We start from the raw sequence: 15,133 nt of genomic DNA, 5'->3' as shown, positions 1-15,133 counted from the left end.
ATTAATCTACCATTGTAGCATCCATAGTCTCAACCACATACAACCCAAATCACAAGTTAATTTGCAACCTACCACTGCAAATAAACAAAAATCAACCATTGAACAAATCAACCCAAATTTGCCACCACAAAAATCAACACGATCTAATCTCCAATCTATGAAGCAATGGTGGTAAGAGAGAGAGAGATTTCTTTGGTTTGGCAATGAACTATACTTTGTCCGAATTACATTATATATATATATATATATATTGATTTAATTTTGCTTTAGTTTTTCTTAATTCAACCAATTCTATAATTTACAAAAATTCACAATAATTTGGTCCAAAAACTAAAAAAGAAATTTCAAAATCTTCGTAACATAATTGCAATGCAAAATTTGTTTTGTAACTTAAACACTTTCAAAATTTTGCTAAGGTGACAATGTGACAAATGATGATGTTTTTATATGGTAGATTTGTTTTTGCAATGAAAATATAAGAATAAACAAAAACGATGAATTGTGAAGTACCAATACCAGTCTATGAAGATTGGTATATATTATTAGCACCAATCATAATATATACTATGATTGGGGCTAATAATATACTATGATTGGGGCTAATAATATATAGCAATCAGATCATTTTTTTTTTTTTTTTTTTTTTTTTTGTTGATGAAATCAGATCATAATAATTGATAAAGTGAGAAATCCTAAAAATAATAATAATAAAAAAAACAGTGTGGGTCAGAATCGATTACTTACGATATCTTCTCTCCACTTTATTTGTCTTTGTCTATAAAAACGAAATTCTGTCTTATCGTCTAAATTCAAGATGAACAAATCAGGAAGTTAAAAAAAGCGAAAGAAGCAGTCGGCTTTGACGCGTGTCGGCGTGTGATAGGTAGCTCTATAGAACTTTTTTTTTTTTTGGAAGCCAGCTCTATAGAACTTAATTATGTCCGACTCTAATCGAGACATTTCCAAAGATCCAACGTTCTTATCCAAACCTTAGCTCTCACACGCTCTCTGTTTCTGTCTCTGTCTCTGTGTCTGTGTGTTAATATATAGCTTAGTATATATATTTATATATTTATGGTGGTGGTGCCGATTTGGTTTCTTTAGACAGTCGTTGAAATCCTCCAAGTTCGAAGAATAATGGCTTCCCGTACATCTGAGATGGTAGCGAAAGTGGACCCAGCTCACGCCCTCGATCACAAGGCGTTGTTGGCTTACGCCTCCGCCAACGTCCCTGGCTTCCCTCTTCATCCCTCCGATTTCACCGTCTCTCAGGTCCCCTCCATTTCTCTCTTACTCTTACTCTCTCTCTCTCTCTCTGTGTTGGTTTTGATCCGATTTATTTGTGGGTTTTATAGTTTGGGCACGGGCAATCGAATCCTACTTATCTGATGGAAGTGAGATCATCAATGGGGGATTCGGTGAAACGTTACGTTTTGAGGAAGAAGCCACCGGGGAAATTGCTTCAGTCTGCTCACGCCGTTGATAGAGAGTTTCAGGTTGTTTCTTTGTCCCAGCTTTGTGATAAAACAAAAAAACAAAAACAAAAACAAAACTGAAATATTAAAGGTTGCAATTTCGTTATTTCCTAGGAAAAAAGAAAGTCAAAACTACTTTCATATTTGTCCATCACAACGCACTTTTTATTACACCAAATATTAAAGACACTGCCCAATTTCATCTTGGTGGGTCATAAAAAAAGTGTCCGCTCACAATGGAGGACTTTAAAGAAAATTAATGGGTTTTATTTACCAAGCCAAAGGGTAAGGAATGTTGAATTTGGAATTCTCAATTTTTGGTGGGACAGGTTCTCCGGGCGTTGGGCACTCATACACAAGTTCCAGTCCCAAAAGCTTTCTGTTTGTGTACTGACCCAAGTGTAATTGGAACTGCATTTTACATCATGGAGTATTTGGATGGACGCATTTTTGTAGACCCCACACTGCCGGTATGACATTTTCTTCACTACATTGTGTTTCATGATCAATTTGAAATACTAATTATAAGTCTTAATGTATTGAGTTTTCACTTGTCAAATATAGTACTCGGATTTTTGGTGCAAATAACAATCAGCTTGATGGGCTGACTTGTATGATTGTTTCTGTTCCATCAGGGTGTATCACCTGATAAGAGGAGGGCAATATATCAAGCAACTGCAAAAACTTTAGCTTCTCTACATTCCACTAATGTGGATGCCATTGGTCTCACAAAATATGGGCGCCTTGACAACTATTGTAAACGGCAGGTAATGTTCTGAAATTTTTAGATAATCTAATTTTATCTATATGTATTTTGCACCTTGACATGTGTAATTTCAAATGCGAAATTCTCACAGATTGGGTTGAAGGTGCTTAGAATATGATTACCTGCCGCTCAATTCTAATAACAAACTTCGTGCATGATAATGTACTAACGTTTTGTGTAGCAGCTGTTTTGTATTAGTCACATCCATGAAAATTTGTGAAAGCTCCTAACTAAACACAGGGCTATCACCCAGATTTTTACTTTGTATGAATTTTATGCTTGTTTTAGGTAGAAAGGTGGGCTACACAGTATATAGCTTCAACTGCTGGGGGTAAACATGAGAGAAATCCAAAGATGATTGAGCTTGCTAATTGGCTACGGCAACACATTCCTCTTGAAGATTCTTCAGGAGCAACATCAGGCCTAGTTCATGGAGACTTTCGCATTGATAATCTTGTATTTCATCCCAATGAGGTGCAGTATTTCAAAAGCCTTCACTGATTTAAACACATATCTTTATCCAACCTGATTTCAGAATTTGTAATTTCACTCAGTCATCCAATATAATCAGTGTATGTTCTGTTCTATAAATTAAGAATTTCAAAAAATATTTATGGTTGGAATAGAAATACAAATTTGTTACTGTTTACACTTTATTTGACCCTTAATTTGGTCAAATGATCATGTACTAACAGCTTAGATATTCTGGGTTGCACATCTACTGAGATATGCTTAATGGTGCAGGATCGAGTTATTGGCATTCTTGACTGGGAACTGTCTACTCTTGGAAACCAAATGTGTGATGTTGCATACAGCTGTTTGGTAATTACAATTTACATGTCAATCTGTTCTCTTTTAGCCTCTGATGTGAATGTTTGGGATGCTTCTGGTAGGCTATTTGATTTTCTTTGGCACTAGTAGACTAGGCTGATAACATAACTACATTAGGGTTAGATGTTCACTAAATATCATTTTCAAGTTATCGTTTTTTCTTTCCTTGACAGCATTATATTGTGAGCATTGGGCTTGGAGATGGACAACAAGGGGAAGGTATGGAACTTGCTGGAATTCCAGAAGGTGTTCCTTCACTGGCAGAATATTTGGCAGAATACTGCTATGCAGCTGTAAGTCACATTGATAAATTTGATTGAATTGAGGTCTGTATTCTCATTTGTCCAAAATAGCTTCCTCTTCTGAGGAAATTCAGGCAATCATTAAGAGATTTTTTTATTATCATTAAAATCTTCAAGATAATATCAGGGATTGAGGAAGACAATGAGAATACTCAGTGCTATGTAACTAACTTGATCTCATCATTTCCTAAGGCCTTTTATGAGTTAAAATGCAGTGTCTAAGCCATAATCTGATCAAATAGGACTGTATGATGTATTGCAATTCCGTAACTTGCTATTCAACTAATTCCATTCCCCTGTATTGGCTATGCTACTGTTTGCCTTCCTTGGCCATCTTTTGTAGTCTTGTAAAATATTGTACTAGGCAATCATACTTTGTTTTTCACAATCAATGGTACCACATTTTCAATGCAGAGAAAACCATGGCCTGTTGCTGAGTGGAAGTTTTATGTTGCCTTTTCCTTGTTCCGTGCTGCATCAATCTATGCAGGAGTGTACAATAGATGGACTATGGTATATTTTCAAATGTTATATATATATATATATATATATTAAATAAGCTTTTTGTCATAGGAAGTGAACTCTGAACACATCAGGATAATATCTGCTTTACCATGACAATGCAGGGTAATGCTTCAGGAGGTAAGCGTGCCCAACTCACAGGGAAATTAACTAATTCTCTTATTGATTCGGCATGGGCATTTATTCAACGACAATCTGTGCTTCCTGAGCATCCTCCATCTGGTAGCTATACCAATTAATGAACTTTCTTGGCCTTGAATTTGCACAATCTTTAGCATGCAGATAAATTTCCTTCCTAGAGTATTTATCTACCCAAAGCTATTCTCTAAGGATATTTTCTCCTTTCTATGGAACAGTTCCAATTGCACAACAGTATTTGAAACTATCTGGTAATGAGAATGAAAATCAAGGGCTTTCAAGTGGAGTGGGGAGGTTTGTTCCTAGTAAAAGAGTTCAGGAATTGAGAAACAGATTGATCAAATTCATGGAAGATCACATATACCCCATGGAAAGTGAATTTTACAAACTTGCTCAGTCTTCATCACGATGGACAGTTCATCCAGAAGAGGAGAAGTTAAAGGAACTAGCAAAGAAGGAAGGCTTATGGAATTTATTTATACCTGTATGTGTCTTTATTTTCCCATGCATACATTCTATATTTATTTTTACTTTTTCAAAGTCTAGAATTCCTTCCTTATAAATTAGTTGTTGTGTTGTTGAAGATAATATTCTTCTGAATGAAAGACATTTTGCTTAACCTTTGAGTTTGTGTACACTGTGCAGTTTGATAGTGCTACAAGGGCAAGAAAACTGATTTTTGATGGTAGCAACCATACTCTCCCTAATGGTGCATATGATCAGTTACTGGGTGCGGGCCTCTCAAACCTTGAATATGGATACCTTTGTGAGATTATGGGTCGTTCCGTTTGGGCTCCACAGGTGTTTAATTGTGGTGCACCTGACACTGGAAATATGGAGGTACATTAAACTTTCAAATTCTTTAGATTCACAAATGATTTTTAGTGTTGTTACCACATCACACCTCCTCTTTTGTTTGAAAGAGATCTTCAGATTCTGTGAAGAATTTCAAATTAGAAAGAGTGATGATCATTTCGCAACCTTTAGGACGTAACTCGTAGTTGTGGCCAGTTGGAGAATCAAATGTTTTGTTGATTTTTAGATTTGTAAAATGATTGATATGGTTTTGGCCAGTGAGATTGTCTACTAATTGTGGTGTTTTGTCTTGAGATCCTTGGGCTTACTTGGGTTTTACCAAGAATTGTGCCAGATCTTTTTGGATGGAGGAATTGGTTGGGGAAACGCTGCACTGTTATGTTTGATATGGTGCATTTGGAGGGAACACAATAACTGCATGTTTGAAGATGTGGAGAGCTCAGCAAATCAACTTCTTGCCTCTTTTGTTGGCTCTTCATTTGACTGGTCTCGGGCTTGGAGACTCACAACTAGTGATTCTCTCCTGATGTTTATAGACTCTCTTCTTTCTTGTACATAGTTTTTGTTATCTTTTTGTATTCTTTGGCTGCTTTGTGCCCTTCTGCATAAAGTAGTCTTTTTTCAATAAATTTTTCTTACTTATCAAAAAAAAAAAAAAAATTTATTGATATGGTTTTGAATTTTCTTGCAAAATATGAAAGCTACCTACAATGCATGTTTCACTTGATCTGGTTACAACAGTTCTTTTTCCTTTCGACTTCCTAGACTTTCTGAGTTTGGGAGTGTCTGTCTTTAGGAATAGGCCAATACATATAGTGTGTATTTGATCTATTTTCTCTTTTGAATAAAAGTATTTTACTTGGAAAAAAATTCCTGTTCATTTTAGGTATTGTTGCGTTATGGAAATAAAGAACAGCTACATGAATGGCTTATACCTTTGCTCAATGGTAAGATCCGGTCTGGATTTGCAATGACAGAACCACAAGTTGCATCTTCTGATGCTACCAATATTGAGTGTTCTATTAAAAGGTAGTGTGCAGCACCTTTGTAAAGGGAGTACTCTGTTTATCAAAATCATTTTTTTCAAGTACAGGGACTGCGTCTCCCAGTAGTCATCCAAACTTCTTCTGTGGATATATGGGATACAACTATATGTGGCACATGCCAATTTTTGCCAGAGCTTCTGCTTGCAATTTATGTATGACTGCTTGTTAAATCCATGTGCAGAGAAGGAGATACATATGTCATTAATGGGACGAAGTGGTGGACAAGTGGGGCCATGGATCCCAGGTGCAAAGTTCTCATAGTCATGGTTAGTTCTTGTTTGGCATAGCATGAAAAGTCCAAATTTCGATTCATGTAGTTAAAGGAATGTTATCTGAACAATATACAGGGAAAAACTGACTTCAATGCCGCTAAGCATAAACAGCAGTCTATGATCATAGTGGATACCCATACTCCTGGAGTACACATAAAGAGACCCCTAATGGTGTTTGGCTTTGATGACGCACCTCATGGGCATGCAGAAATATCATTTGTCAATGTACGTGTGCCAGCAAAGAATATTCTATTGGGAGAAGGACGTGGATTTGAGATTGCCCAGGTAAAGTTGTTCAACGCCTTCCCTGGTGCATTATGAATGTGTATTTTTTGGGTTGAGGGGGGGTTTCCCCTCTCATAGGTCAAACCCAAGACCTCCACATTTAAGGTCTTGGCAACATGAAACAGTGGTTTTTCAAATTTATTTGTCTTCCATATATTTCACAACAAATTGCATTTCCTAGGGAATGTTGAAACTTCTATAAATTTCCATAAACATCAACAGTTTTCTCTGTTTTTATGGTGCATATCAGTGTAAGTGCAGCAAGCTTCTTGGTCTTAAATCAAGAAGAAGAAAAAGGTTTTGTTTCTGACATTCATATGCTGAAAGTAGAAATGATTGTTACTGGTCATATGTAGGATTAAAACCAGGTAGGCACCCAACTCATCCCCTGGCACAGATGTGATAATATGATTGATGGTTGTGTTTCATTAATTGAAATTTGAAGAGTTTACGTGACATTTATTGAGCTGCTTCTTGGTGTACCAACATGGATATCTTATATTTGGTACTGAGTTGCTTGCAGGGTAGGCTAGGACCGGGAAGGCTGCACCACTGCATGAGACTGATTGGTGCTGCTGAGCGTGGCATGCAGATGATGGCTCAGAGGGCTCTTAGTAGAAGAGTGTTTGGAAAGTTGATTGCAGAACAAGGTTCATTTATTTCAGATATTGCAAAGGTAAACTCTGTTATAGAAAATTGAAAAAATTTATGTTGCTACACATCACAAAATCTGAAATAATAATGTAAGCTAAATCAATAATACGAAAACTAGAAGCACTTTTGCTGACTAGTGGTCCACCTTGAATCCTTATATTTTAGATTCACCTCCTAGCTGCAGTATTATAGCAGTCTTCTTATATTTGCTCTTTGATTCAGTGTCGGATAGAGCTAGAGAAAGCCAGATTGTTGGTTTTGGAAGCAGCTGACCAACTTGATAGGCTTGGAAACAAAAAGGCCCGTGGGATTATTGCAATGGCCAAGGTAATTGTTGGTTGTAATTTTGTTTTTGTTTGATAATTATTGCTGTTTGTAATATGAAGTGCCAGAATCCAATCTTGGCTTACGGTTATTTTGTTGCTGAATTTTCTTTTAAAATGGTCTGGTTGTATGTGGAGCAGGTAGCAGCCCCAAACATGACATTGAAGGTGCTTGACATGGCAATGCAAGTGCATGGTGGAGCTGGTTTATCTTCTGATACCGTTCTGGCACATCTTTGGGTCACAGCAAGAACATTACGAATTGCAGATGGTCCAGATGAAGTCCACTTGGGTACTATTGGCAAGTTGGAACTACAAAGAGCTAGGCTTTAAAGGATTTGAACTTTGAAGTGAATTTCTCTGGGGCAGGATTTTTTTTTTTTTTTTTTTTTGGCTTAATTAAAAATATAAAAGAAGAGAATAATCTCAAGGGGAAAGGACACTGTAATTTATCTCTGGAAAGGCAAAAAATGAGCCTAAAGTTGAATGTATCGCTTGGTGATATAATAATAACGGAATAATCTACAATGGTGCATTTGAATATCTGGATTTGGACATATGAATAAATTCAAACACCTTGTTTGTATAGTTTTAAAAGATCAAGGATTTGAACTTTTAAAATCCTTGGATTTGAAATAATATCCAAAATTGATGATGGTTTTGTACCCAAGGCATTACAAATCTATTGATTAAAATCCAAATCCAAATTTAAGATTCCAAACACAACTTTACAGAAATGAATTTGAACTTTCAATTCAATTTTAGTAATTGCTTTACCTTTTTTTTTTTTTTTTTGAGAAATCATTTAAATATTTTTATTGAGAATTCTGTAGGTACATTTTTTCTTATATATACTCTACATTAAAAAAAAAAAAAAACAATAATAATAATAAAAAATAATTGTGTACCATATGTGGTACCCAAACCCAGTGTTACTCCATTCGGTATAGCTTTAAACTCTGTCTTAATAGCCCAATGCTTTCACCCTTGCTCCTCACACACCTAGTTCGTATACTTCTCTCTCTTTCCCTCTTGTTTTGTTACCTCCCTGCGTTTCCCAAACCCCTTATCCATTCATTTTTATTGTCTCCCCTTAGTGGGGATCCAAATAATTACATTTGCATTAATTCTCACGTAACCCCTACTTCTACCCAAAATCCCTAGAAAACTGGTCCCTTTTGAGGATTCTCTTGAAACTTGCACCTGACGCCATAAAAACCAAGCTTTCATCACATCCATCTCACAAACCTGGGCATCCATCTCGAACGGCTACTCGAGAATCTAAGTAACAGAGAAATGAAGCTAGAGGCTATGCAGATTGCACCCATGACCACCCATGTATAAAGAATTGCTTGGCAACCCCAATTGATTGAAAACTTGAAATGGAAGCTACAATTAATTGTTTGCCACAAATCTTATAGTTAAGGGTGTGTTTCTTAGTTCCGATTGAATTTGGGTTCAAATTCCCTTTTCTCATTTGTTACGGGATATACACCAAAAAGAAAAAAACATTACGAATTGCATGGTGGAGCTAGTGTATCTTCTGATACCGTTCTGGCACATCTTTGGGTCACTGCAAGAACACTAAGAATTGTAGATGGTCCAGATGAAGTCCACTTGGGTACTATCGGCAAGTTGGAACTACAAAGAGCTAGGCTTTGAAGGTTTTGAACTTTGAAGTGAATTTGTCATGGTAGGATCTTTTTATTTTTTTCCTTAATTGAAAATATAAAAGAAGAGAATAATCTCAAGGGGAGAGGGCACTGTAATTTATCCCTAGGAAGGCAGAAAATGAGCCTAAAGTTGATTAATTTATGGTAGAATGTATCTCTTGGTGAAATATAATAACTGAAACTGAATAATACAATGGTGCATTTGGATATTTGGGTTTGGGCATGTGGATAAATCCAAATCTCTTATTTGGATAATTATAAAAAAGTCAAGGATTTGAATTTGATCAAATCCACCAAGAATTTAATAAACCTTTAAAATCTTTGGATTTGAAATGATATCTATTGATCAAAATCCAAATCCAAATTTAAGAATCCACATGCAACCTTACAAAAATGAATTTGAACTTTCAATTCAATTTTAGTAATTCCTTTGCTTCTTTTTGTTTAAATATTTTTTTATTGAGAATTGTGTAGGTACACTTTTTCTTATATATACTCTACATTAAAAAAATAACAATAACTAGCCTCATCACACGTGCTCCGCACGTGTGATGAGGCTCTTTTTTTATTTTGAGTTTAATGTAATTTTTTAATTTGAATTTATCTATTGTTAGTGAGGTTACATAGGAAGGAATTTTTAAGAAATTAAAATTTATGATTTGAAATTGAGTAAACTCCTAGGTTTTGTGTGTGCTAGTTTTTAGGAAAAAAAATGTATCGAACGTGCGTAAGATATATTGAAATAAAAATTGTGCTAATTTTTTGGAAAAAAGTTTCTCTAGTAGTTTTTTTAGTTTTTGAATTTTGGTGAATTACAATTTTGACCCCATTTTTTTATTTTTTAAAAATAAAGATTATCTAATTAGCGCTCTGTTTGTTTTAGCATTAACATTTTTTGAAAAATGGTTCATTTTCTAGTAAGTATTTTTTGGAAAACTATCTCATTTTCTAATGTTTGGTAACAACCTTAAAAATGGGCTTGAGAACGTTTTCTTGTGTTTGGTGTCCATAATTTTTATAATATTTCTAGTATAATTTAAAACATGTATAATATGTGTATTGTGAAAACCCACCTAATGTAATCAATATAAATAAATAATAATAAAAACCAAGAATGAATTTGGTTTTCAAACTAAAATTTTGACAACGGATACAATCAAAATTAGCTGTCCAATTTTCATGATCTCAAATACTCATCTTGTTCATGTATATGAACAGTATTTTTGATAAGTAACGTAAGAAATTTTATTAGAAAAAAACCAAGCAAGTACACTGGAAGTGTACTATAGTGGCACAAATCAAGAGCAAAATATATATATATATATATATATATATATTAACCATACTTCTCATAATTCAAAATAACCATTATACTCATAAGGTTTATTTTAAATAGTTCAAAATGTCACATAGGCCAAATATTTTGATAAATACCAAAAATTGTTATAAAACTGTTGACAGATCTATGAGGAAAAAAGAGTTTTCCGTTGACCAAAGATAGTTTTCCATTGACTAATTTTTTTTATGTTACCAAACCCTGGAAAATGTGAAAAACTATCTTTATAGAAGGTTTTCTAGTGAAATAAATAGAGCGTAGATTAAAAGTATTTTTGACATTTTTTGAAATCATAACTAACTTTCTAAATTCTTTTAATATATAGAAATAATAAATAATTGTGTGCCATAAAATGACCATCTTTTTATACTAGAGTCTTAAGTATAAATATTTAAAACTGTTATTTAAACTCTCCTACTAAATGAGCTCTCATTGGTTTGATTCCTAAAGGGAAAGATGGTCGATTTTATCAATTAAGTCAATGCAAGTATAAAACCTTTTAGAAAGTATAAATGTTGAATAAAACAAGAGAAAAAACTTAAAACTTTTGCTAACCACTAAATACAACTTATGATAACCCCAGTTGATGTTCGTTTTGGTGAAGTCTCAGATTTTCACCATCTATTGGAGAAAACTAAGTGCCATATGATAAGACCACAAAAACTATTTTACTGAACCACATAGAGTAGTTGTGGAAAATGATGTGTGGTAAATAATTTGATTCTAGAATTACAAGTAATGCTAGGGACACTTAAAATTTCACAATTTTTATTACAACTTAACTTGTGGTGAAAGTTGTGAATCCACCATTTGACATTTACTATTAACAACTCACCACATATGCTAGGGACACGTAAAGTCTCACAACTTTTGTTACAACTTGCAACATGACGTGAAGTGATGAAAGTTGTGAATCCACCATTTAAAACTTGCCGCGTGGTAAGTTAAGACAAAAATTGTATAACATTTTCCTAGAATTGCTCTGGTTTCTAGTGTAAAAATTCAACAGACTTTGTAACCCCAAATCAGTCATGGGCTTTAGATCTAAAATATCCAAAGAAATGTTAGGGACAACCCAAATATCCAAAGAAATGTTAGGGACAACAGCTAAGGGCTTCAGATCTAAAATATCCAAACAAATGTCAGGGACAACAACAAAAAAGTGGTGGTCTAAGGAGTCCAACTCGACCAGGCAATGTGGGCCAGTAGTACACCAGCCCGTAATCCTTCCACTGTTGAGAGCGAGAGGTCTTCGCTGCTCTGTGAAACCAGCCTCACGCAGTACCCTCTACTTTAGGGACCATGTGATCCAGACCTTCGCCCAAATCACGAAGCCCATCTCTCAACTTGGAACGGGCGGGCCAGGTAGTTGCACAAACAAACCCTGTCTGGTGAGCCGAACCATTATCCCACCACTCTGATGCCCCTGCACAGGTTACAAGTTGGCGCTACCCAACTCGGCAAGCAGAAATGCATGTGATGCCTATTATAAACTTATGTAGAATCTATAATCTAAGCGGTGTGGGACGGTAAACAGTAGAATGAGTTGAGGCATGACTGGCTATATGAACACTAGCTCCTCATTTGAGTGGTAAGATTCACCTGGAATTTTTGAATTTGGGTTTGTTTGTTGCAATTTTTGTTGTTCTTGAATGTACAAAGATAGATTGTTGCTTAACAGATTTGTTATAGGATCACAACTGAGAGGATGAAATTCTAGCTACTTTAACATGGAGGACATGAGGTTGCGAATGGTTTCAGATAGCTTTGATAATTCTTTGAGAATCTGAGATGTCTTATTCTAATGAACCATTACCGAAAGTTGGGGAGGAATCAAATGAGATGCACCCTCTACCTCTAGGTGCAAAAATTATATTTATGTTAATTATAAAAAAAGATGACAGAAAGTGGGGAAATAAGTAAATTTTTGGCCATTTGAGGACTTCCTAACTGATGTGATAGGTTGATTCAACCTTAGTTTGTTTGGTCGTGTTGCCATAAAAACCAAGCTTTCATAACATCCATCTCACAAACCTGGGCATCCATCTCAAACGGGGACTTGAGAATCTAAGTAACAGAGAAATGAAGCTAAAGGCTATTCAGATTGCACCCATGACCACCCATGTATAACGAATTGCTTGGCAGCCCCAATTGGTTGAAAACTTGAAATGGAAGCTACAATTAATTGTTTGCCACAAATCTTATAGTTAAGGGGTGCTTCTTAATTCCGATTGAATTTGGGTTCAAATTCCCTTTTCCCATTTGTTACGGGATATACACCAAAAAGAAAAAAAAAAAACATTACGAATTGCATGGTGGAGCTGGTGTATCTTCTGATACTGTTATGGCACTTCTTTGAGTCATAGCAAGAATACTACAAATTGCAGATGGTCCAGATGAAGTCCACTTGGGTACTATTGGCAAGTTGGAACTGCAACGAGCTAGGCTTTGAAGGTTTTGATCTTTGAAGTAAATTTATCAAGGCAGGATCTTTTTATTTTTTCCTTAATTGAAAATATAAAAGAAGAGAATAATCTCAAGGGGAGAGGGCACTGTACTCTATCCCTAGGAAGGCAGAAAATGAGCCTAAAGTTTATTAATTTATGGTAGAATGTATCTCTTGGTGAAATATAATAACTGAAACTAAATAATACAATGGTGCATTTGGATATTTGGATTTGGGCATGTGGATAAATCCAAATCTCTTATTTGGATAATTATAAAAAAGTCAAGGATTTGAATTTGATCAAATCCACCAAGAATTTAATAAACCTTTAAAATCTTTGGATTTGAAATGATATCTATTGATCAAAATCCAAATCCAAATTTAAAAATACACATACAACCATACAGAAATGAATTTGAACTTTCAATTCAATTTTAGTAATTCCTTTGCTTCTTTTCTTTTAAATCTTTTTTTATTGAGAATTCTATAGGTACACTTTTTCTTATATATACTCTACATTAAAAACATAACAATAACTCTTTTTTTATTTTGAGTTTAATGTAATTTTATAATTTGAATTTATCTATTGTTAGTGAGGTTACGTAGGAGGGAATTTTTAAGAAACTAAAATTTATGATTTGAAATGGAGTAAATTCCTGGGTTTTGTATGTGCTAGTTTTTAGGGAAAAAAAAAAGTATCGAACGTGCGTAAGATATATTGAAATAGAAAGTGTGCTAATTTTTTGGAAAAAAAATTCTCTAGTAGTTTTTTTAGTTTTTGAATTTTGATTAATTACAATTTTGACCCCATTTTTTATTTTTTAAGAATAAAGATTATCTAATTAGATTAGAAGTATTTTTGACATTTTTTGAAATCATAACTAACTCTGAATTCTTTTAATATATAGAAATAATAAATAATTGTCTGCCATAAAATGACCATCTTTTTATACTAAAGTCTTAAGTATAAATATTTAAAACTGTTATTTAAACTCTCCTACTAAATGAGTTCTCATTGGTTTGATTCCTAAAGGGAAAGATGGTCGATTTTATCAATCAAGTCAATGCAAGCATAAAACCTTTTAGAAAGTATAAATGCTGAATAAAACAAGAGAAAAAACTTAAAACTTTTGCTAACCACTAAATACAACTTATGATAACCCAATTGATGTTCTATTTGGTGAAGCCTCAGATTTTCACTTGGAGAAAACTAAGGCTGTGTTTGGTTGCTGTAAAACGTTTTCCGGAAAATACATATTTTCCGGAAATGCTAATTTCCGGAAAAGGAAAATATTTCAATGTGTTTGGTTGCATTTCAAAAAATTTTCCGGAAAATATTTTCTAGTGTTTGGAAAAGAAGAAGGAAAACACAACCCAGAAAAACACAAATCCAGACGTTGATCGCGATCTCGCCGTTCACGAGATCGCGATCAATGTCGCGATCTCGATCCGGCGCGATCTCTCTCTCTCTCGCGCACGCGCGCTCTCTCTCCTTTTTCCGGAAATCCTTTGAAGTGAAAATGAGGGGAGAAATTCATTTCTGGGTCAAAGGTGAAATTTGTGGTCAACCGAAAATCATTTTCCGGAAAATAATGTTTTCCATGACAGCCAAATGCATGGATTTTCCGGAAATTGATTTCTGAAATTGGTTTTCACGCGATTCAAACGCAGCCTAAGTGCCATATGATAAGACCACAAAAACTATTTTACTGCACCACATAGAGTAGTTGTGGAAAATGATGTGTGGTAAATAAGTTGATTCTAGAATTGCAAGTAATGCTAGGGACATTTAAAGTTTCACAACTTTTTTTATAACTTACCATGTGATGAAAGTTGTGAACCTCTAAAATATCCAGGGAAATGTCAGGGTCAACAACAAAAAGGTGGTGGTCTAAGGAGTCCAACTCGACCAGGTAATGTGGGCCAGTAGTACACCAGCCCGTAATCCTTCCACTGTTGAGAGCGAGAGGTCTTCGCTGCTCTGTGAAACCAGCCTCACGCAGTACCCTCTACTTTAGGGACCATGTGATCCAGACCTTCGCCCAAATCACAAAGCCCATCTCTCAACTTGGAACGGGCGGGCCAGGTAGTTGCACAAACAAACCCTGTCTGGTGAGCCGAACTATTATCCCACCACTCTAATGCCCCTGCACAGGTTACAAGTTGGCGCTACCCAACTCGGCAAGCAGAAATGCATGTGATGCCTATTATAAACTTATGTAGAATCTATAATCTAAGCGGTGTGGGA

The 15,133-nt window shown here is 35.0% G+C and overlaps 1 protein-coding gene across 1 annotated transcript; it reads left to right on the top strand.

The window, feature by feature from the left end:
• The first annotated feature begins 964 nt into the window (after positions 1 to 964).
• On the top strand, positions 965 to 8,018 carry LOC115994524 (probable acyl-CoA dehydrogenase IBR3). The gene is made up of 17 exons (XM_031118713.1): positions 965 to 1,272; positions 1,356 to 1,496; positions 1,805 to 1,945; positions 2,111 to 2,242; positions 2,530 to 2,715; positions 2,986 to 3,063; positions 3,246 to 3,365; positions 3,789 to 3,887; positions 4,001 to 4,118; positions 4,253 to 4,518; positions 4,680 to 4,874; positions 5,737 to 5,879; positions 6,078 to 6,162; positions 6,244 to 6,453; positions 6,977 to 7,129; positions 7,330 to 7,434; positions 7,572 to 8,018. Exons 1-17 carry the CDS (start codon positions 1,138 to 1,140, stop codon positions 7,761 to 7,763), a joined length of 2,499 nt encoding a protein of 832 aa, XP_030974573.1. The 5' UTR covers positions 965 to 1,137; the 3' UTR covers positions 7,764 to 8,018.
• Positions 8,019 to 15,133: the final 7,115 nt, after the last annotated feature.

This window comes from Quercus lobata, chromosome 6 (genome assembly GCF_001633185.2).
Source record: "Quercus lobata isolate SW786 chromosome 6, ValleyOak3.0 Primary Assembly, whole genome shotgun sequence".
Classification (NCBI taxonomy): Eukaryota; Viridiplantae; Streptophyta; class Magnoliopsida; order Fagales; family Fagaceae; genus Quercus; species Quercus lobata.
The sequence above is the reverse complement of the archived record's forward strand: the minus strand, read 5'-3'. Positions and strand labels throughout refer to the sequence as shown.

What these genes read in the sequence shown, in the direction of transcription:
- LOC115994524 (XM_031118713.1), top strand. Translation starts at nt 1,138, where the DNA reads ATGGCTTCCCGTACATCTGAGATGGTAGCGAAAGTGGACCCAGCTCAC. An exon ending in TGTACAATAGATGGACTATG is followed by an intron (nt 3,888 to 4,000) that starts GTATATTTTCAA and finishes ATGACAATGCAG; the next exon opens with GGTAATGCTTCAGGAGGTAA. An exon ending in GTGGATTTGAGATTGCCCAG is followed by an intron (nt 6,454 to 6,976) that starts GTAAAGTTGTTC and finishes AGTTGCTTGCAG; the next exon opens with GGTAGGCTAGGACCGGGAAG.